The sequence below is a fragment of the Rana temporaria genome, chromosome 4 (genome assembly GCF_905171775.1).
Source record: "Rana temporaria chromosome 4, aRanTem1.1, whole genome shotgun sequence".
In the NCBI taxonomy this organism is placed as follows: domain Eukaryota; kingdom Metazoa; phylum Chordata; class Amphibia; order Anura; family Ranidae; genus Rana; species Rana temporaria.
Genome location: NC_053492.1, coordinates 148,473,812 through 148,498,287, shown reverse-complemented (window position 1 = coordinate 148,498,287; position 24,476 = coordinate 148,473,812). Strand labels below are relative to the sequence as shown.

The following is a 24,476-nucleotide window of genomic DNA, read 5'->3' as shown; positions in this document are numbered from 1 at the left end:
TACAGCACCCATGTGAATGAGGCCTTACTGTAATTGAGTGTGATTGGCATGTTTTGATAACTCAAGCTTATACTGAAAGTTATTGTGAATTTGAATTGTTAAAGCCGATCTGAACTTTCCATTTATATCAGCTAAATACATTACAGCTGATTAAAAAAAAAATAAGTGTCCTACACTGTGCTTTTAGTATAAAGTAGCCAAAGTCTGAGTAGAAAAGCCTGAGACGGACAATTGCTCTTTTTTTTGGGGCCGTGGTCCACCACAGCTCCTATATAAAAAGTGCTCAGACCTCTTCAGTCAACAAGATCATGCTCCTTGTTTATTGGAGAGCTCTGGCTCTGACTCAGAAAGGGGATGTGTCAGACCTCTGCTTCCACACTTAAGGAAGGAGCATAGGCTTGCGCACATACTGTAGGGTGTAAGGTGTGCCTGGGCACACCCTAATCACCCTGTACTATGCAGATTCCCCCTTCTGCCTGGCTGCAGAGAAAGGGACTGGGGAATCTCTGTCCTCAGTCCCTTACTCTGTCTCAAATGTTAGAAATCAGGGGTCTGTTTAGACCACTGATATTTCACCAAAGCCCCCAAACAGGGCCCATAAAAAAAATAATAATAATAATATTAAAAAAATAATAATAATAAAAATAAAATTGTAAAAAAAAATAATAATAATAAAAATAAAGGTAAACTACTGACACTGATCTCTGCCCTGCTGACAAAGCCCTACTGACTTGCCCACTGCCATATATGGTATATTACACACGCATGTGTGTTTTAGCTTTGGTGTGCACACCCTAATGCAATAGGCTGCGCACACCTATGGGAAGGAGCCTTCTCTGCAACGTGCTGGCAGGAGACAGACTTCTCTAGTCAAGCTGTCACTGCTTTTTAACCTCCTGCTGACTGTTCACAGCAAACATACTGCAAGTGGGCGACAGGTGCAAGCTCAGCAACGTACATATATGAATATATGCACAAGTTAAAAATATTGTATCAAGTCCAAACAATGTATCATTAAAATCCAGTGCATAAGATCTCTTCTAATCTTCCACCACACCCAGTGATCCCTCTCCCGTCAGAAGCCTAGTACACGTGGGCCGAAATGTTGGGCGACATCAGCTGATAGGTATGTATAGGCACCCCAAACCTGGAAGCAAGCCGGAAACATACATGTACGTTGCTGAGGTAAATGGTAACTAAATGAATCCACCCTTCCTATGTTCCCACCACTGCACTTGTGAAAAATATATATATAAAAACCCTAAAAAAATCAGCCACTATAAATCAATAAACATGTGAAAAAAAGTAATAAGTCTAAAAAAAAATAATCAGTAGCGCTGAAGATACTACTAAACAGTGCTTGTGTTTACCAGACTATATAGTGATAATATCTTTCAAAAATTACACCCTGTGACATAAGTGATTATGTGCACAAGTTAAAAATATTGTATCAAGTCCAAACAATGTATCATTAAAATCCAGTGCATAAGATCTCTTCTAATCTTCCACCACACCCAGTGTTCGGTGATTCCTCTCCCGTCAGATGCAAAACTCACCACAGCAAGTTTCCTCACACTCTCGTGTTTGGCGTGTAAACGTAAACAAAGTCTCACAGATAGGTATAGCCGGTTTTCCATATTCCAACCAAATGACTGTCAGATTGCTCCACATGCAAATATGTAAAAAAAAGCTCCAATGGCATGATATCGTAAAAATCAGTTTTAATAACACACTTCAATTATTGCACTCACATGAATCTCAGAAAACTTGAGCATTAAATCACAGCAAACTCGTAAGATAACTGTACCAAAACCGAGTGTATTGGTCGCGGCGGATCCCATGATTAAGTCATAAAACATGTCAGAGTATGGGTGTGCGGCAACCGTCTGAAGGAACGTGTGATGTCACAAAGTCAAACTAGGCAGTGAAGGTCCAGGATGGAGCGGCAAGGAGGCAGTGAGAGATCAGTGGTTTATCTTGGGTCTAATAGTTCCATCGCTAGGGCAAACAACAAGAGGGAGAGGGGGCAGCCCTGGCACGTTCCCCTCTTAGTTTGAACAGTTCTGAAAATCTGTTATTGATTTTGATCTTTGCTCTTGGCGCATTATATAACAGCTTTACCCAGCTAATAAACAAAGGGCCAAAGCCAAATTTTTCTAGTACCCTCCATAGATAGTCCCATTCCAGACTATCAAAAGCCTTGGCAGCATCCAAGGCTAGTATAGAGCATATTCAAGAACACTCTCCTAATATTAATACTGGTTGATCGATTGGGAATAAAACCCGATTGATCGGGGTGTATGAGATCTTGAATATGTCGGTTAAGCCTAGATGCCAGCACTTTGGCCAAGATCTTGGCATCGGTGCATAGGAGTGAGATGGGACGGTACGAGGAAGCCTCCGTTTGGTCTTTCCCCTCCTTATGGAGGACAATAATAGTGGCTTCAGTCATGGAAGTAGGGAGTCTTCCATTAGTAAATTCCCAATTTAATGTTTTGAGAAGTTCTGGTAACAATATGTCCCCATATCACTTATAGATCTCAATGGGCAACCCGTCTGGGCCAGGTGACTTTTGAGTAGACATCCCCGCCACTGCTTGTTTTAACTCATCTAGAGTGACTTGTGCTTCCATATCCATTTTATCCGCCCCTGAGAGGGTCGGGACTGACATTCCCTGGAAGAAATCCTTCAGCCCTTCAGTCCCAACCCTCCTCTTAGAACTATAAAGGGAAACAAAAAATTCCCTAAACTTGTGTATAATTTCTGTTTTGTCAGTAGAAATTTCCCCACTTGGTAGCCTAACCGCTGCAACAGTGGAGGGGGGGGGGGGGAGTTGGTTCTAATGAGCAAAGATAGTATACGCTACACTTTCTCACCTTCTCCAAACTGGCTCTGTTTCTGAAATATTTGTGTTCCCTCCGTCCTTTTTAGTATAGTAATTTTATAGATTTGTTGTTTATCTAACCACTCCTTTAGTCTATATGGGGTTGGGGCTTCAATGTATAACTTCTCTACCTGTATCGTCTCATTCCTGATCTCTCTCTCCCCCTCTCTAGACTTCCTCTTTATTTTTGCTATTTGTTAAATCAGGAGGCCTCTAAGGTATGCTTTTAGGGAGTCCCAGACCACTCTAGCAGATTCCGTGCCCACATTAACCTGTAAAAAATCTTTGAGGGCTGTCATCACTAAACTGGAGTCACTCATTAGTTCAAGCCAATGAGGACTAATTTTCTATTCTCTTGAGTGCCATTTACCACCAACCTTTATTGTCAGCTCAAGCGGCAAGTGATCTCAGACTCCTCTTAGGCCATATTCTATACTCTCTACTAATGTCAATGCATCCTCGTTGCCCAGTGCCATGTTTATCCTAGATAGAGTATGGTGGGTCTTCGAAAAGCAGGAATATTGGCGTTCCAACAGATAGCGAGTGCGCCAAATGTCACATAACCCCACTTCATCCAAGAATAGAGTTAACCGGTCCTCTCCTTTTGTTTTAGGTCTATTTCCTGGCGGGAACCTATCTCGTGTTCTATCTAAAGCTTCATTGAAGTCACCCATAATAATTACTAGTTTACCAATCCTTAGATATGGGGGCTGAATTTGTTTTCTCTTTTTCAGTTTTTTTTCCTTGCCAGTAATATCATGGCCTTTCTTAGACTGACAATGCTTACTCTCTGGAGTGTATCTATGAAACATTGCTATCCTAGGACATAATGTGTGTTTGGTCCCAGTTGAAGCCAGTTATGGAGAAACATGTTGGGTGGAGCTATTCTTAAAACGCCATCATATACTCCAGCTCTTTGGTTTGTTCCTTGGCTGTATATTTTATTTACAATATATTTTTTTATGCTGTTTTTTTCTTTTTTATCCTGAGTTTTTACATATTTTTTTATGATGAAGTGACTTGCTGTGAGAATTTTAAAAGTGGATTGGTGCCTGCTGTGAAGTTTTTAAAGTGTTTTTTTTTAATAAATTCTTTGGATATACTACACTATGAGGATCTATTTTTTCTCCCTCCATTTCTACTGAGTCTACGTGTTCAGAATTTATTATCCTGCATCTTCCAAGCTGAAAACTGAAATCTGACTACCATTCTTGTGTCATACGGCCTGGAAAGACAGCTGAAGCCTTTCCTCTTCCTTCTTGCAAGATAGAAGCACTCCTCCCTAAGATAGTTGATTATACCCTGGGGCCGGCAGGCTGATGCACAAGCTCATCTGACCTCCTTAAAACCGGGGTCCAACGATTGGGTAAGAGTCAGTATTTATATTTCTTCAGCTGAATATAAAGATTCAAGTTTCTTCAAGATGTTGGGTTAAAGTCTGCAGCGATTAATGAACTATTGCTTGGAAGTATCTGGTGGTCAGGTCTTTTTTGTTCACCTGGTACAGGGTGTATCAACACATCAACACATCATTTTTTCATCACTTTATGGTCTTGATATAACATTATTTCACTCCCTTGTGATTGCACATTTAAATGTTTAGAGTTGCGCGCTTATTTATTTTTTGTATGTCTTTGAAGTTTAAGTATTTGAGCTTTGAATAGGCAGCAGCACTCCTCTATTTAAATTCATTTTTCACTAATTTTTTTCATTCCTTCCTCTATTTAGAGGTTATATATCAATTTTTCCTCACTTGTAAGTGGGTTTAGCGCAGAGTTTTCCCCCCTTTTTTTTATTAGAGTTAAAAGGGAAGTGTATAAAACAAATTCATTGTTAGGATTGTCATACGCCTAAACAGACTTAGGGATAGGGATTAATCACATGTATTGCTGTTATAGCATAAATACAAGACATATCATGAAGTTTTGGGCTTGTGATGTGTGTTAACATCTGATTTAACGCCTATACATTAACACAATGCATAGTGTGGATGGTTGTTTTGGTGAGCTCCTGCTGTGCAGTTATGTAATAAACAAATGGTCTAGAGATAACTTACAGTCTGTTTGCATATATGGGGCACAAGAAAAGTCAGTCAAAAGCCTGAGCTGAGCCTAGGAATGGCTTCTTTCTCACCCAAGCAATAAATAAGTAGCTACTGTATCAGGTGAAAAAGTTGACAGTTGCCCATATACACACTGATTGTTGCCAAAGAAGGCCTAAAATGAGCCATCCACTGCACATAAACTGCATGTCTGAGCCCTGGTTCACACTGGGTACGATTTGGAACGATTTGAGATGCGATTTGACATGTCAAATCGCATCTCAAATCGGCGGCAATTGTCGGCAATGGCACTGTCCTAATCAGTGCGACGCCGCATCTGCGATTTCAAAAAGTAGTTCCTGTACTACTTTTTGCGATTTCGGACCGCGATTTACATTAAATTGCGGCCAAAATCGTGGCAAAATCGCGGAAAAATCGCAGCCGCGAAATCGCGGTAAAATCGTGCATTTTACCGCGATTTTGAATTCGCAGCAGTGTGAACCTAGGCTCAACAGAAGGTCACATCTAGGTGCTGTGGGTTACAGCAATTTTCACAACAATATAGGTCGTAGGACTACTTTATTAAATTAACCAAAGGATGCATCTGCTATCTGCTAATCATTATTCTAACAAAGCAAAAACTCCTAAGGCCATAACAAATTAGTAAAAGGCATATTGTATGCTTTGATGAGCATGTATAATTGTTTTAGCAGAATCCAATAAAATTAGCAGGTCCATTACCAGCAGCCAGATAGCCTAAAGTTTCCACGCCTGTGCATGATGTCTAAAAGAACACGAGGTTGCTACCACACTGTCCTATTTGCATGGGAGCACAATGAGATTAATGTCTGGCTCCAGGCACAGTCTGTTTAAGTAAGAGAAACTCCAGTGCTAGCCTAGTATTATTTACTGCCTTAGAACAATCCTTTTTTTTAGTACCTCCATTCATCCAAGAACAACATTAACTTCAGAGAATACTTAGGTACCTGTACAGCAAAATCAATGAGACCATTGATATTCAGAGCCGGCTCCATTAAATCAAGTATAAGTTGGACATGGTGAGCCAGAGGAAGGTGGTAAGACGTTCCTGAAGCGAAGCTTGTAATTTGTTCCAGCACATTGCAAGATATCTGGGGACACAACCAGGAGAAGCGTCATTTCTCAACAAGTAATTATCATACACAATAGAAGCTCACACTGCGCACACGTAAGTACATTTCATTCTCTGTAATTAATGTTTTGCTTATCATCACTTAGACATAAGGCAATAATTCAAGCATTTGTTTAGGTCCTCTAGAAATTTATATGTCTGCCCCTAGATGTTCCTATCACAGGCTATGTAAGATGTATTCATATATATTGCATTAGAGTCACAAATGTATTAACTGTAATAATTCATAAAGTATGACTTAAGAATTTTTTTTCGTTTTTTTTTTTTTTTTTTTTTATAGAATGGAGTGAGATTAGAACCCCTGTTAGGTTTTTATTACTGTTTGTGTCTCTGTTAGGGAGATTCACACACCTCGTTTGTTCTGTTGACTGGTATCACCAAGAGGGAAAGAAAATCAGACATTTTAAGATGTCACCAGAATAGGCATTAAGGGGAAATCTTCCAATGAGTACACTAGTTCTGGTGACAACCACGATTTCCCTTATTTTAGAGGAATTTTGTCTGACTTCCTGTTATGGCTATGAGACAGGAAGTGAAGGGCAAATCTCTTCAATGGAATACAGACAGGGGTTATAACCTTCCCTTTACTCGATTTAAAATGAAAAAATGTTTTGGTTTCAGTTCTACTTTATTAGCAGTAATGTGTAACAAACTTCCATCTGTGAAACCAGACAGAAGCTACGTTTTTTTTTTTGTAGAGATAACTGGGATAGTCACTGAGTTGGTCACAGATTGTCCAGCATGCCAGAGAAACCCTGAGAGTGATTAAGAGTCATTCTGATGCCACTAGAACAAAGGATGGTCCTTTCAAAGTACACAAAGTGGAGGAAATTGTGAGGAGGTGACACAGCTACTTTAGAAATCACGTGAAAACCTGGTAGATTTCTGATATTTAATGAATAATCTGTCTTTGTATGGCCAGCTTAAGTGTTCCAAACAATGAAAGAGATTCAAAAATGGTCATCATTAAAGTAAATACAAGGGTTAATAGGAGATTTTCCAGCATATCCACTATTACGTCAGTTCCCAATTGCCTGTAAGGAATGTCTACCAGCACATGCACTGCATATTTTCATTGTTAAAGGGGAGGTAAAGGAATTTTTCCCCCTAAATAGCTTCCTTTACCTTAGTGCAGTCCTCCTTCACTTACCTCATCCTTCGATTTTGCTTTTAAATGTCCTTATTTCTTCTGAGAAATCCTCACTTCCTGTTCTTCTGTCTGTAACTCACCACCGTAATGCAAGGCTTTCTTCCTGGTGTGGAGAAAGCCTCTTGAGGGGGGTGGGGGCGAGTAGGAGTGTCAGGATGTCCACTAACACACAGCTCCTTTCTCTATCTGCAAAGTAGAGAGTGTCCTGACTTGCCTGCTCACCCCCTCCCCCCCTCAAGAGGCTTTCTCCACACCAGGGAGAAAGCCTCGCATTACGGTGTTGAGTTACAGATAGAAGAACGGGAAGTGAGGATTTCTCAGAAGAAATAAGGACATTTAAAAGCAAAATCCAAGGATGAGGTAAGTGAAGGAGGACTGCACTAAGGTAAAGGAAGCTATTTAGGGAAAATGTTTTTTTTCCTTTACAACCCCTTTAAGGCCCCTTTCAGACTGGGGCGGGAGCTGCGGTGGCGGTATAACGCCGCTAAAAATAGCGGCGCTATACCGCCGGAATTGCCGCGGGTATCAGCCGCTAGCGGTGCGGTATTAACCCCCGCTAGCGGCCGATAAAGAGTTAATACCGCCCGCAATGCGCCTCTATAGAGGCGCATTGCGGGCGGTATTGCCGCGGTTCCCATTCTTTTCAATGGGAAGGAGCGGTGAAGGAGCGGTATACATGCCGCTCCTCTCACCGCTCCAAAGATGCTGCTGACAGGAGATTTTTTTGTCTCCCACCAGCGCATCGCCTCAGTGTGAAAGCCCTCGGGCTTTCACATTGAGTCTGCAGTGCAGGAGTTTTTCAGGCGGGATAGCAGCGCTATTTTTAGCGCTTTACCGCCTGAAAAACTCCTCAATGTGAAAGGGGCCTTAGGGATAATAGCCCCAAGATCAAATTTTCAGGGCAGTGAGATACCAAATAGACTACTAGTGGTAACAAATTAGATATCTTTTTTTTAAAAGGGTAAATTGTATTGTACATAACAAAAGCATCTTACAATGACATATTACAGTACATATTCTCGTACATTATAACTAGGTCACATTGGTAAACAAACTTAGAGCCATATAGTTACAGCATGTACCATATATCAGGTAGAAATGTACAGATTCAAGCAACAATAAACAAAAACAGTGGCATAACTTCCACAGATCTTACACGTGTCCTCCATTGAGTAACATCTCTTACTATCCTACCGTCTGACGTATCAGCAGACTTCCACATCCATCCCCATTCATATTGCAACTATCGTATCTATTATACTGCCACTTCTCCCGAAAATCTTTCTCAATCCATCCCGCCCACACTTTCTCAAATTTTTTATGCCATCCTCTAGCTATATAGGTTAACTTGTACATCGGTAGGGCAATGTTCACTAATTTCATCCATCCTTGCAGAGTTAGAGGTGACGGGTTCCGCCATTTGAGAGCCAGCAACTTCTTAGCATAACAAAACAGTATTCTAAGCAGGGTTTTCTGCAGGGTGGATATTTCTTCTTCCGCCAGATCTCCCAAGAGGCATCTGGCAGGGGAGTAAATGTTTGGGAGTTTCAGGGCATCCTCTAAAAATGATAGAATTTCCCTCCAAAAGCTCTCCACCCGGGGGCACCGCCATATCATATGGAAGAAGTTTCCTTCAGCTGCATGACAGCGAGGGCATTCCGGGGAGGCCCCCCTACCCATTCTATGTAGTCTCAGGGGGGTGTAGTATATTCTATGAAGAAGATTAAACTGAGTCAACTTAATCCCTGGCCGAAATCATTGAGGGCACCAACGTGTCCAAGGCCTCTGACCAAGTCTCCTCCGATAGGGACGGTATGTCATCCGCCATTGTGTCGCCACCCTCTCCATTCTAGGGGAGGAAGATGTTAGTATCATGAAATAATATCTAGAAATCAGCTTCGAATGATACCCATCAGTGAGTACCATCTCCATACTGGAAGGGGAGAGCTACACCACCCCCCCACCGTACTGGGCCGTCACCGCATGACGCAGCTGAAGATAGCGAAAAAATAACGTGTTGGGAATTCCATATTCGATCTGTAAGTCCAAGAAGGTCCTAAAAACCCCATCCCTGAACAGCTGATGGGCATATTTAACCCCATAAGCCACCCAGCATGATCCCTCCAGGACCTTGACAATCTCACGCAGCTGGGGGTTGTGCCACAAAGGAGCATTAGGGGAAGCTTTCAGACTAGTTCCACCCACCCTGGCATTACAAATATAAAATATTTTGTAGGACAGCTTCAATAGACCCGCCCCTTGTTCCGGGTAAGGTCCGTTCCTATAAAGGACATTGATCCATCCCTCATACGAGCGAACCTGGGCCACCTGGGTTGCCACCGATGCAATGTTCAGGTTTGGGAAACCCCACCAATGCACATGTGTCAATTGGGCTGCCAGATAGTAACACTGCAGATTCGGCAGGGCCAAGCCCCCCATCTGTCCGGTAAATAAAGTGTGTCCAAAGACACTCTACCGGGCTTAGGGCCCCAAAGAAATATCAAAAGCATTTTATTAATGCTTGCAAACCATTTCTTAGGGATATAAATCGGTGCGTGCCAAAACAGGTACAGAAACCTGGGCAAGTAAACCATTTTATGTTAATTCACCCGAGGAGGCCAGTTAAAATCAAAAGGAAAAACTGAAAAACTGGCCACAGACCCCCACAACCACCGGCCATGTTTGTGGGGATAAAGATGAAACCCTTGTCAACATGGGGACAAGGTGCTTTGGGGTGGCATAGCCGCTTGCTTGTCTGTCACCTTTTCCTGATCTGCCGGGTTGCATGCCTGGATATGGAATTTTGGGGGGACCCCCATGCCTTTTTTTTTATTTTGGCATGGGGTTCCCCTAATAATCCATACCAGACCCAAAGGGCCTGGTATGGACCGGGGGTGGGGGACACCCACACCATTCAATTGCAACCGAGAGTCATTTGACTTGTTTTTTTTTTTTCTTTAAAAATGTCATTTTTGCTGCAACTGTAATGTTTAAACTAATACTAATAAAATTCTGCAAAATCAGTCCTTTTTGTTTCCAGTACAGGACAGCACAAAAGTGCAAATTTTATGGATATATCTTAATAATATAATTTGAGATCGCTTGTTTTTTTTTAACTCATCTGTACACCTGAATTGGCATCAAGTTCTTCACAGTATATTATATAGTACATACAAGACTATATTGCTTACATGGACACAGGTGCTGCTGCAGTCAGAATGACAGGCAATGCACTTTATGAACCTCTGTTTCCCTTACAGTTTACAATTTTAAGTGCTCCATATGTGCCCTTTTTCCCCATTTACGTTTATAGGTAATTTAAAATAGTATTGTTTTAGTGGACTCTATACCATATACACAGGGGTTATCTGCCATCTGCAGATCTTTAAAGTGACATTAAACCTTTTTTTTTTTTCTGGTACAATAGTTTTTATTGAGAAAAACAATACCAAGATACAGGCTTGAGGGAGAAAAAGGAAAAGGATCACATGCAGGGGAGCAAAACAGTAAAGCACATATAAATACAAAAGAAACACATTTTGAAGGTTTCTAAAGCGAAAAGTAGAAGCATCCAGCATCTAGTGTCAGAAGTGGCAATGAGTAACTGGGCACTGGGCCCAGGACATAGTGAGGCAAAGGGGTGGGATCATCGTCCCATGGTGGAGGGGAAGGAAGAAAAAAGAAGAAGGGGGTGTAGAGAGGGATGGGGAGGTAGGAGGAGAAGGTGAGGAGAAAAAAGGAGGGAGACAGGCAGGCAGTGGCAGCCCGCCATAAGGGGCCCAGCTACTCATCATAAAAATAAAAAAAAATACTGGCCCTTTAAGTGTGTGCTGGATGTGGAACACAGGTGTATGGGAAGCATGACGTGCTGCAATCACTGAAAAAAAATAAAGAAAAAAAAATAATGGCCCTTTAAGTGTGTGCAGGGCGCCAGACACACAGCTGCTATGGGAAGCATGACTTGTTTGCAATTACGTGATTGAAAACAGGAAGCTCTATTGGCTTCCTTTAGAAAGACCTCATGCGCTGAGCTCTGCACCCTGAACACTCCCTCTATAGCATTGTTCTCTGCTGTGGTGTGTGATTGGGGGGTTCTGCGCTGTCACTTCTGGTTTCTCTGACTAATTCCTGCAGGTCCGAAGGTGGATGACTCTTGTGTGAGAGTTGTGAATACGAGGGGGGGAGAGGGGGACATCTAATGTAAAGGGGGCTCTGATGGGGATATCTGCTGTAAAGTAGGGATCTGATGGGGACATCTGATATAAAGGGAACTCTGATAGTGACATCTAAGGTAAAGGGGGCCCTGATGGTGACATCTGATGTAAAGGAGGACTATGATGGGGACATCTAATGTAAAGGGGAACTCTGATGGGGACATCTAATGTAAAGGAGAACTCTGATGGTGACATCTAATGTAAAGAAGGACTCTGATGGGGGCATCTAATTTAAAGGTGGACTCTGATGGGGACATCTAATGTAAAGGGGGGGCTCTGATGGTGACAACTAATGTAAAGGAGGACTCTGATGGGGACATCTTATGTAAAGGGGGACTCTGATGGGGACATCTAATGTAAAGGAAGTCTCTGATAGGGACATCTAATGCAAAGGGGGACTCTGATGGTGACATCTAATTGTAAAGGGGGGCTCTGATGGGGACATCTTCTGTAAATTGGGGTTTCATTTTTCAGTTTGTTTGCGAGCACCAGCTGCCACTGCAACCAGGATAAAGAAGGAAGGAGAGAAGTGCAGAACTAAGCAAGGGGAGAAGAGGGGAAACATTCTAGACTAGAAAGGAAGAGAAGGGGTGTAGAACTAAGCAGGAAGAGTGGGCAGAATCTGCGGGTTAGATGGTGTTCAAGAACGGTAAATCTGTTTTTATTTTTTTTAACTGTTTTGCACAGAGAAACACTAAACCTTCTTTTATGGGATCCCCCTATGGTGCTCCAGGCCCCTCCTCTTCAGCGAGTGCCCCCATGGAAAGCCGGCACTCATGCAGGCTTGCTACCAAGCTGCCCAGTCTGCGTCTATTGACACAGACCAGGCAAATTAGCCCTGCCCCCTGCTCCCTCATCACAGAATTTGATTGACAGGAGCCACTGGCTGCTCCTGCTATCACTCTGCCCAATGAGGAGGGAGATAGCAGCGAAAGCTGGATCGCACTAAGCTCAGGTAAGAATAAGGTGGGCTGGAGGACTCCTGCAGCACAGAAGGTTTTTCACCTTAATGCATTAAGGTAAAAAACCTTAAGGTTTTAGAACCACTTTAAGACAGTCTATGCCACATATTACTCAGTGTTTATGACCAATAATAATAATAAATACATTTGGAATGGCACTTTCTTTATACTTAGTGCAGGCAGACTGCAACAATAATATATATAACATATATAATAGAACTTGACTACACTGGACTTGTTACTTAGTCTATAAGCAGCTCTGAGTTACAACACAGCTGTATATGGAGTTATAAGGAAGTAAAATACCTGTGACGTTACTTGATGTTGATCAAAATATGATAGATGCTGCAGCCGAGAAAAGGTACTTTCCAGAGATGGGAAAGATTCTTGTTTGTTCCTCCTTGTTCGATGTCCGTCATCTCCAACTATGTGCAACATAAAAATATTTGTATTCTTTCTCAGAACTGATACTTGGTATTCATTTCACATCTACATCTCACATTCCTATCTAATAGGATGTATAAACACCTGGACTGATAAATCTAAAACATTAAAAAATGTAAGGGGTCAAAATGGTAAATGTCAAATTACATACAATACAATCCTAGACTCTGAACCCTATAAATACTGTATACATGTGTGTGTGGTTTGGGGTCCCCAGTATTTACCCAAGAATCTATAGCCTTACATATAATAATTTCAAGGAAAAGACTATAATATCAAAGAATCAGGGGTCAAGTCCTGGGGAAAAAAGTGTGGGAACTCCCACCCAAGATCCACTCCCCCACCAAAAAAAAAAAAAAATGACACGCTCATATGCATAATTACTAAACCGCAAGTTCTTTCTAAATCCCGCGATAACTCGCGGGAGACCTCCACAATGTCTCCTGGGAACAATGACAAAAGCTCCCAGGAGACATTGCGGCATCGAGGAAGTGACAGAATACCCGCACACTACCTGATGAATCCATATACAGGAAGCGGCCAGTAACATAAAGGATTACTAGGGTTTGCCTGCCCCTGACAGTGACTCGAGCTGGGCATCGCTGCTTAGTGAAGGATTGGCTCGGGTGGCTCGGCTGCTTGAGGCTGCTCTAGTCCTGCAAAGGGAACTGAGTTCCTGCTGTGAAAAAAGTGCAGGGACTCCGTTCCCACGCGTTCCCGCAGGACTTGAGCCCTGCAGAGAATACATATTTTAACTGCTTTCCGACCAGCTCCTGTATACTGTATATACGGCGGCAGAATGGCTCTGCTGCACGAATCGCTGTATATATACTGCAGCTGCTTTAAGATCCACTGCATGGCAGGGGACCCTATGCACATGGCCGGTGGGCGCGATCCCCACTGGCCACCCAGGATTGCGGCCACGAGAGCAGGAAGAGGGATTTTGTGTGTGTAAACACACAAATCCCTGTCCTCTCAGGGGAGGAGAAACAGAATGTGTGTTCCTACAAAGTAGGAACAACGATCTGTCTTCTCTCCCAGTCAGTCCTATCCCCTCACAGTTTAAACACACCTAAGGAACACACAGTTAACCCCTTGATCGCCCCCCTAGTGTTAACTCCTTCCCTGCCAGTGACATTTATACAGTAATCAGTGGCTATTTTTAGCTTTGATCGCTGTATAAATGTCAATGGCCTCAAAAAAGTGTCGAAAGTGTCTTATTTTGTCCGCGGCGCAATATCGCAGTCCCGATAAAAATCACTGATTGCTGCCAATCTATACCCTATTTTGTAGACGCTATAATTTTTGCGCAAACCACTCAATATACGCTTATTGCGTTTTTTCTTTACCAAAAATATGTAGAAGAATACATATCGGTCTAAACTGAGGACATTTTTTTTATTTTTATTTTTTACATTTGGATATTTATTATAGCAAAAAGTAACAAATATTGTTGTTTTTTTTAAAAATTATAGCGCAATAAATAAAAACCACATAGGCGATCAAATACCACCAAAAGAAAGCTCTATTTGTGGGGGGAAAAAAAGAACGTAAATTTTGTTTGGGCACAGCGTCGCCCGACCATGCAAGTATCGTAAAAAATGGCCTGGTCAGGAAGGGGAAAAGTTCTTCCAGGGCTGAAGTGGTTAAAGTATTAAAGTATAACTAAAGGCAAAGCTTTTTTTGTTTTGGATAGAGTGGAGATGGATTAGGACATCTATTTGGTTTGTATTGCTGTCTGTGCCCCCTTTAGGGAGATTCGCCCCTTCCATTTGTCCTGTTTAGCATTATCATTGAAAATTTAAATGAAAAAAATCCCAAACTTTGGGTTGTCCCCAGAAGAGTAATAGAGGGGAAATCTTCCACTGTGGACACTAGTTCTGATGACCTGTGGGGCTCCAAGGGATTACCGCAGTACCGCTGTATGTATATATATATGGCCTCATATTGAGGTGGTTATATTGGGATCATGGCTGTGGCTACAACCATGATCCCAGTATCAGGAAAGTCTCATTTTAGTAAAAGTAATCTGAACATCTATACAGCCGCTGGATCACTTTAACTGGTGGCTGAAGAGGGCCACTGCCTTTTCCAGGTTCTTCTGTCTCATTGGGGAGCCCGGCACAGCTCTGATCGCCAGCATCCAGTGCCCTGCCTAGAGGAAGATGAACTGACGTTGTTCCTCCCTCTCGGTGAGATCAGAAACTGGAAGCAACAAGGATTTTGTCACTTCCAGTTTTGGTTTGTTTGTTGACAAGACATTGCTGGCTTGTGAAGCAGCATATAAAACCTATCTTTGTTTGATCTGCTGCTTTACAGGCCAGAGGAGAGATCGGGGGTCTTAAAGGGGTGGTTCACCCTAAAAACTACTTTTTTTTATTACACTGGCCCCCCACATTACAATATGATTAAGGCTATTATTTTTTTTTTGATGCTGTACATACCTTTGTACAGCATATTCACCCGTGGCATCCGGCTTGCAAGTCCCGCGGGAGTGGGCGTTCCTAACATGTCTGTGATTGACGTTTTGACCAAAAACGAGCTCCCCCCGTCGCGTAAGCACGATTGGTGAAAGGAGCCGAACGGCGATGCGCATGCGCAGTATAGCCCCGACTCGCCGTTCGGCTCCTTTCGCCAACCGTGACGCGGCTTACGCAACGGGGGGGAGCTCGTTTTTGGTCAAAACGTCAATCACAGACATGTTAGGAACGCCCACTCCCGCGGGACTCGCAAGCCGGATGCCACGGGTGAATATGCTGTACAAAGGTATGTACAGCATCAAAAAAATAATAATAGCCTTAATCGTATTGTAATGTGGGGGGCCAGTGTAATAAAAAAAGTAGTTTTTAGGGTGAACCACCCCTTTAAAGGGGTTGTAAAGGTAAAAAATGTTTCCCTAAATATCTTCCTTTACCTTAGTGCAGTCCTCCTTCACTTACCTCATCCTTCCATTTGGCTTTCAAATGTCCTTATTTCTTCTGAGAAATGCTCACTTCCTGTTCTTCTGTCTGTAACTACACACCGTAATGCGAGGCTTTCTCCCTGGTGTGGAGAAAGCCTCTTGAGGGGGGAGGGGGCGAGCAGGAGTGTCAGGACGCCCACTAACACACAGCTCCTTTCTCTATCTGCAAAGTAGAGAGTGTCCTGACACTCCTGCTTTCCCCCCTCCCCCCTCAAGAGGCTTTCTCCACACCAGGGAGAAAGCATTGCATTACGGTGTGTAGTTACAGACAGAAGAACAGGAAGTGAGGATTTCTCAGTAGAAATAAGGACATTTAAAAGCAAAATCGAAGGTAGGTAAGTGAAGGAGGACTGCACTAAGGTAAAGGGAGCTATTTAGGGGAAAAAAATATGTACCTTTACAACCCCTTTAAAGACATAAAGAACCTATCATGGCCCATGCTATCACAAGGGATGTTGTTCATCCCTTGTGGTAGCAATAAAGTTGATTCAAAAAAATTCAAGGCACAATGTAAAAATCAATAAATGTAAATAAAAGAAATAATAAAAAAAAATGTAAAAGCACCCCCTTGTGCTCACATGCAAAGACGAAGGCACACATTTGTCCCGATCACATATATAAACAGCGATCTCACCACACATGTGCGGTATCTCCACGAACATCAGAGTGAGAGCAGTAAATCTAAGGCCAGTTCTCCTGTGTAACTCTAACCTGGTAACCTTTATATGCTTTTTGGCTGGGTTCACACTGCCGTATGGAGCGGCTGACAGCAGGGGGTCTGATGCGTCCCTGTTCACCATTTTAGGTCCAACTTCAGTCCAAATTTTTGGCTGAATTCGGACCTGAAACGGACCCAAAGATGCACAGGATTCCTGTGCAAGCCGCTCTGGAGCCACCCCAGAGATGTGTGAACCGGCTCCATTGAGAGACAGTCACAATCTCCTGACATGTGAATTGGATGCAGTGAAACACACATCCAATTCGCTATAGTGTGAACCCAGTCTTAAAGTGTCCTCTATGGATAATTTAAAGTACTGTAGCTTGCTGGCATTCCACAGGCGTGCCCAATTTTAAAGTGAGACATATTTGGTTCTATTATCTATTAAATCGGTGTAACATAATCTTTTATATTTTAGTGAAACAATTGGGTATTATATTGTGTTTGTGTGTACTTAAATTAATAATAGTGTATTTTTTCCAAAAATTTGCTCAAATATCGTGTGAGAAAAAAATATGTTTTTACATTAAAATTGTAAAGTACTTTTCAAGCAAAAAAAAATAAAAAATGCTGATTTTTTTATTAATGACAGAAAATTTGGATTTTTTTTAAATATAGGAACAGGTTTCCCTCTGGCGATTTTTCATTTGACCACACCCTCTTCTTTAGGGGTCATGTAAGCTGGATTGTTGATAAACACTGTTTTTCAAGGATAGGGGTTACAGAAATAAGTTGATTTTGTCATCCTGCTGCCAAATCTCTACAACCAGCAAAAGGTATAAGGTGCATCCAAATACTAAATATATCTTATTTCCAAATCTACGCTTCATGCTACTCAGTTATTTTTTAATTGATGCCCAGACCATGTGGCTTGTAAAAAAAATATGCAAACCACTCTTATCACTGAAAGGCTTTTTACTCTTCCAGTAATGGAAATTTGGCACTTGGTAATCACATTTGGCAGTTTGCCTTTTTGTTATAAACACATAAATAAAATTGTTCTTTGTGGATACTTTTATCCTTCTATAGTAAACATGCAGTGGTGGAGATTAGACTCTGTAATGTAATATTTGCTATCAATTCAAGTTTCACCAATGTCGCCTTCATTATACTAACAATGGAGTCATTTTCAACAAGGAAATCAATGCTCTTTTTTTTATTATTGTATTCAGTTTTCCTATATTTAGTTTTGATCTGTATAATAATTTTTATAACTCCAGAAGATTCTATAGTACGGTCACAGAGTGATCCTGTGTAATTGCGCAGCCGTTGTTATGTGAAAACATTGGATTTATTATTATAATGGATGTTTATACAAAGCAAAATCATTGAACTTCATGAAGAAGTATACCTTTTATTAAGATTTATCAACTCCCACCATGTTTAATCCCCAGTTCATCCAAAACGTACATGTTAGTATAAATATCTACACACACATGGATTGCACGCCTATAAATATTACTTGCATGATTAACCACTTGCTTACTGGGCACATATACCCCCCTCCTGCCCAGGTGAAATTTCAGCTTTCGGCACTGCGTCGCTTTAACTAACAATTGCGCGGTCGTGCGACGTGGCTCCCAAACAAAATTGACGTCCTTTTTTCCCCACAAGTAGAGCTTTCTTTTGATGGTATTTTAACGCCTGTGCGGTTTTTATTTTTTGCGCTATAAACAAAAAAGTGCGACAATTTTGAAAAAAATACAATATTTTTTACTTGTTGCTATAATAAATATCCCAATTTAAAAAAACATTTTTTTTTTCTCAGTTTAGGCCGATACGTATTCTTCTACATATTTTTGGTAAAAAAAAAAAAAATCGCAATAAGCGAGTGGTTTGCGCAAAAGTTATAGCGCCTACAAAATAGGGGACAGAATTATTATTTTTTATTATTTTATTTTTTTACTAGAAATGGCGGCGATCTGCGATTTTTATTGGGACTGCGACGTTATGGCGGACATATCGGACACTTTTGACACATTTTTGGCACCATTCACATTTATACTGCGATCAGTGCTATAAATATGCACTAATTACAGTATAAATGTGACTTGCATTAAAGGGGTTAACACTAAGGAGGGGGGGGGGTTAAATGTATTCCCTGCATTGTGTTCTAACTGTAGGTGGAGGGGGGGTGACTGGGGGGGGTGACCGATCTATGTCCCTATGTACAAGGGACACAGATCGGTCTCCTCTCCAGAGACAGGACGCTGTCTCTGTGTGAGCCGGCAATGACAGATGATCTCATATGTTTACATATGAGATCATCTCTCATTGGCCGCACAGATCGCATCGCAAACGGCCACTCTGATTGGCTGTTCGCGGCGATCTGTAATTGGCTGTGTCCAAGGGACACGGCCAACACAGAGTTTCCCCGATGCGCGCTCTGGAGCGTGCGCAGGGAACGTGCAAAGGGGCGGACGTCAATTGACGTCCACTTGGATTTTCGGATCTGCGCTGTAGCCGTCATTTGACTATAGCGCGGATCCCAAGCGGTTAAGCATGTCTGTCTAGTCATTTAACACATCAGGACATTTCATTTTTTTATTATTACTATACAGGATTTTTATAGCGCCAACATTTTGCACGGCACTTTACAATGTAGAGGGGGCAGCACAATTACAATACATAGAGGAGGCTCTTTAATTAGGCAAATTAGGCGGTCGACTAAGGCCTCGCACTCACAAGGGCCTCGCGGCCGCCTAATTTGCCTCTGCTCAATCACTGTGTGCTAGATTCGTGAAACTTTCTGCAGCCATTCATAGGCATGAGTGGGGTCCCTGTGTCTAATGCCCTGTACACACGATCGGTTCGTCTGATGAAAACGGTCCAATGGACCGTTTTCATCAGACGAACCGATCGTGTGTGGGCCCCATCGTTTTTTTTTCCCATCGGTGAAAAAAAAATAGAACCTGTTTTAAAATTTTCTAAATGTTAAAAAACCGATAGAAAAAAACGTTTGTCTGTGGGGAAATCCATCTGTCAAAAACCCACGCATGCTCAGAATCAAGTCGACGCATGCTCGGAAGCATTGAACTTCATTTTTCTCTGCACGTCGTTGTGTTTTACATCACCGCGTTGGACACGTCTGACAATACAATTCAATACAGAAGGGACTGGGGGGGGGGGGGGGGGGGGGCATTTTCAGATGTAAAAAGTTCAATGCACTTTTAAGTTGTAATATAAGTTATGTGTGAAGCCAAACTTTTCTGTAACCAAAAAGAACAAAAACTTTTTGGCTGCATTGATAGAAATTTTTGTTATACTAAAAATCTTTCCCTCATATAAATAGTTATTTTTTTTACTGAAAGGCCAAGCGGTTGCTATTTCTAAGGCCTTTACGTTAAATAGCAGGTAATATACACTCCTGGACACTTTATTATGTACACCTGTTCAACTGCTTGGTAACACAAATTGCTAATCAGCCAATCACATGGCAGCAACTCGATGCATTTAGGCATCTAGATGTGGTGAAGCTCACTTGCTGAAGTTCCAACCGAGAATCAGAATGGGGAAGAAAGGGGATTTAAGTGACTTTGAACATTGCATGGTTGTTGGTGCCAAACGGGCTGGTTTGAGTATTTTCAAAATTGCTGATCTACTGGGATTTTCACACACAACCATTTCTAGGGTTTACAGAGAATGGTCTGAAAAAGAAAAACTATCCAGTGAGTGTCGGTTGTGTGGATGAAAATGCCTTGTTGATGTCAGAGGAGAATGAGCAGACTAGTTCAAGATGATAGAAAGGCAACAGTAACTCAAATAATCACTCATTACAACAACCAAGGTATGCAGAATACCATCTCTGAGCGCACAACACATCGAACCATAAAGCAGATGGGCTACAGCAGCAGAAGACAACACAGGGTGCCACTCCTGTCAGCTAAGAAACGAAAACTGAGGCTACAATTCACACAGGCTCACCTAAATCGGACAATGGAAGATTGGAAAAACGTTGCCTGGTCTAGAGCGTCTCGATTTCAGTGGCGACATTCAGATTGTAGGGTCAGAATTTGGTGTAAACAACATGAAAGCATGGATCCATCCTGCCTTGTGTCAACGTTTCAGGCTGGTGGTGTAATGGTGTGGGGGATATTTTCTTGGCACATTTTCGGCCCCTTATTACCAACTTAGCATTGTTTTAAAGCCACGGCCTTTAAAGTGGAGGTTCCATCAAAAAAACAATGTTGCTTTAAACTGTAGCTTACGACTAAAAAAGAAAAAAAACATTTTTTTTTTTTACTCATCTGGAAATGCCTGTTGCTATGCGGTCCCAGGAAATCTGCCTTTGAAAGCACCTAGGATTCTGACATCATCTCCCTCTAATGCTCCTGGGAAATGTGTGTCATCATTTCCCAGGATGCAGTGTGCTGTCCAATTATCACTCCCCATCCAAGACTTCCAGGAAGTAAGTGCTTGTAGGCTTCACAATGCTCACAAGCAAAATGACAACGGTGTAGATATAGTTTTATAAACTATCTTTTTTGAATATCTATGCGGATCGGCGGCGGATTGTAAAATAGTAAGTGACCGGATTTATAATATAAAAACGCAGGATGAAAGGACACACATTTAAAAAATGCTAATTGTGGTTGGAACTCCGCTTTAACCTTCACATTTAAACAATGGATGTGCAGCCGACAAATCTGCAGCAACTGTGTGATACGGTCATCTCAATATGGACCAAAATCTCTCAGGCCTCGTACACATGACCGAGAAACTCGTCGTAAAAGAAACATCTGAAAAATATATATATAATTCCAATGCGCTACTGTGAGTAGACCAAAGTGTGAAAATAGTGTAAATAATATATTAAATGAATAAATATATATATAGAATACCCGGGGCAGCTATATCTAAAAGTGTTCACATAACACAAAAAGTAATAAAAAAGTAAAAGAGTGATAAGCGCTCCAGGTATGTGCAAAATGCAACCAAAGTGTATACGTAAATGAATAAACCACTATCAAAAAGATAAAGTGACCAAGCTCAAAAAGTGCAATACGTGCCGAAAAATGATTATAAAAAAGTATATAATCTGATGTGATACATAGAGAGGATGTCCAGTCCTCTAGAAGTCCATAAGCTCTGTAAAGCTAACACATAGATATATAAATAGTAATATACCGATAAACAAAGTGTATATAGGATGGTTTAAAGGTGAGTGAACAAGTATATAAAAGTGCAACAGTGGTGTTGATGGGACAGTCTATAGGTAGAGATGATGAGATGTATCCAAAGAAGATAGCTATGTAGAAGGTAGCAGTGTAACAATCCTCATTAGTCTTGTAGTGCCCTTACCATGAAGGTGCTATATGTGCGCATATAGGGATATCCCTCCGGGTCTGCGATCGTTCCTGTTCTGGGGACAGTCAGTGTATGTTGTTCCAGCAGTTGTGTTCAATTAAGCTCTCCTGGGCGTGTGTCTCCCGATGTCCTCCGGATCTCCGGTCACCTTTCTCCTAGGGTCACTTGTTTCCAATGTCTAGTAACTGCTGCATACCTCCATAATGTTCTCAATTGTATTGTTCAGTGGGTAAAACAGTGGGGTGGGGAGAGAAGAAAATAGCCTCCAATGGTGTAGTAGGATTAAGCATCCAAAGGTGTTTATTAAGGGTTAAAAAAGCAAGTGGCACACACAATGCTTAAATAGCAAAATAGCGTATAAAAAACAAAGCACAGACGTGGCGTTTTGAAATTGCCGCCTTGCGTCTGATAGCCTCCGGCTTGTGTGAGTATAGTCCTCGGTCTCGACTCGGTTCCCTACGGCGTTACGTCACGCACCTCGTGACTTCATCAGGGGAAGGTGCGTGACGTAACGCCGTAGGGAACCGAGTCGAGACCGAGGACTATACTCACACAAGCCGGAGGCTATCAGACGCAAGGCGGCAATTTCAAAACGCCACGTCTGTGCTTTGTTTTTTATACGCTATTTTGCTATTTAAGCATTGTGTGTGCCACTTGCTTTTTTAACCCTTAATAAACACCTTTGGATGCTTAATCCTACTACACCATTGGAGGCTATTTTCTTCTCTCCCCACCCCACTGTTTTACCCACTGAACAATACAATTGAGAACATTATGGAGGTATGCAGCAGTTACTAGACATTGGAAACAAGTGACCCTAGGAGAAAGGTGACCGGAGATCCGGAGGACATCGGGAGACACACGCCCAGGAGAGCTTAATTGAACACAACTGCTGGAACAACATACACTGACTGTCCCCAGAACAGGAACGATCGCAGACCCGGAGGGATATCCCTATATGCGCACATATAGCACCTTCATGGTAAGGGCACTACAAGACTAATGAGGATTGTTACACTGCTACCTTCTACATAGCTATCTTCTTTGGATACATCTCATCATCTCTACCTATAGACTGTCCCATCAACACCACTGTTGCACTTTTATATACTTGTTCACTCACCTTTAAACCATCCTATATACACTTTGTTTATCGGTATATTACTATTTATATATCTATGTGTTAGCTTTACAGAGCTTATGGACTTCTAGAGGACTGGACATCCTCTCTATGTATCACATCAGATTATATACTTTTTTATAATCATTTTTCGGCACGTATTGCACTTTTTGAGCTTGGTCACTTTATCTTTTTGATAGTGGTTTATTCATTTACGTATACACTTTGGTTGCATTTTGCACATACCTGGAGCGCTTATCACTCTTTTACTTTTGTAAAAGAAACATCGTTTTCCTCGACGAGTTCCTTGTTAGGCTTGTCGAGAATCTTGACAAGCTTTCCTTGCATACACACTGTCAAGACAAAATCTCATTGTTCTCAAACGCGGTGACGTACAAAACGTACAACGGCACTATAAAGGGGAAGTTTGATTCCACTGGCGCCACCCTTGGGGCTGCTTTTACTCATGTTACTGCGTGTTAAGTAAAAGTTTGGTGAGAGAGGATTTGCACTTTTCAGTCTGTTACATCGTGACGAATGTGCTATCTCCATTACGAACGCTACTTTTACCGAAGGTGCGCTCCCGTCTCATACTTTATTCTGAGCATGCGCGGGTTTCTAAGCATACACACGAACGTGTTTCTCGTCGTAAACCAGCCCGACGAGGAACACGACGAGGAAATTGAGACTCACGACGAGAAAAAAGAGAACTCGACGAAAAACATACACACGAACGTTTTCCTCTGCAAAATAGCTCTGCCAGCATTTTTCTTGATGGATTTTGTCGAGGAAAACGGTCGTGTGTATGTTTTTCACCGAGAAAACTGTCGTGGATCTCGACGAGAAAAAAAAAACAAGTTCTCTTTTTTTTCTCGTCGGGAGTCTCAATTTCCTCGTCGTGTTTTTCGTCGGGCTGGTTTACGACGAGAAACACGTTCGTGTGTATGCTTAGAAACCCGCGCATGCTCAGAATAAGAAGAATGAGTCCAACACCTTTATTGAATTTATGCCACCAAGAATTAAGGCAGCTATGAAGGCAAAAGGGGTCCCACCCGGTATTATCAAGGTGTACCTAAAAAAGTGGCCAGTGAGTGTAAGTACACAGTCTAGTGGGGTACATATTTGGAATTTGGCTTTATCTACCGTATTTATCTGCGTATACCGTGCGCCGGCGTATAACGCGCACCCCAAGCTTAAGGGAAGTTTTAAGGAAAAGAAAACTTACATTTTGAATGCTTGTCGGTGCGGCCTTGTCGGTGTCCGTCTGCTGTCTTGCCCGGCGTCCATCGGCGGCCTTGTCCAGTGTCCGTCTGCGGACTTGCGTAGAGTCCATCCAGCCTTGTGGGCGTCCATCGGCGGCCTTGTCCGGCGTCCGTCTGCGGACTTGCTTGAAGGTGTCTGTCTGCTGTCTTGCCCGGCGTGTATTTTTGAGTTTGTCGCCTCAGCCGAGCTGTACAGAGCCGTATTTCCTATCTGTTCGGCTCCTCTCGGCTTCTCTCGCGG

The 24,476-nt window shown here is 42.1% G+C and overlaps 2 protein-coding genes across 2 annotated transcripts in view; one reads left to right on the top strand and one right to left on the bottom strand.

The window, feature by feature from the left end:
- Positions 1-24,476, bottom strand: part of LOC120936659 (mediator of RNA polymerase II transcription subunit 12-like protein) — a 54,955-nt gene that overhangs the window by 30,050 nt on the left and 429 nt on the right. The window contains exons 2-3 of the mRNA XM_040349171.1: positions 12,729-12,847; positions 5,912-6,055 (exon numbers count right to left, since the gene is read on the bottom strand). Of these exons, the coding sequence (XP_040205105.1) occupies positions 5,912-6,055; positions 12,729-12,847 (263 nt within the window). The remainder of the gene's footprint in view (positions 1-5,911; positions 6,056-12,728; positions 12,848-24,476) is intronic.
- The window catches only part of P2RY12 (purinergic receptor P2Y12), a 37,908-nt gene continuing 19,182 nt past the window's right edge, over positions 5,751-24,476 (top strand). Inside the window, exon 1 of the mRNA XM_040349172.1 lies at positions 5,751-6,132. The gene's annotated coding sequence lies outside the window, so the exon portion shown is untranslated. The remainder of the gene's footprint in view (positions 6,133-24,476) is intronic.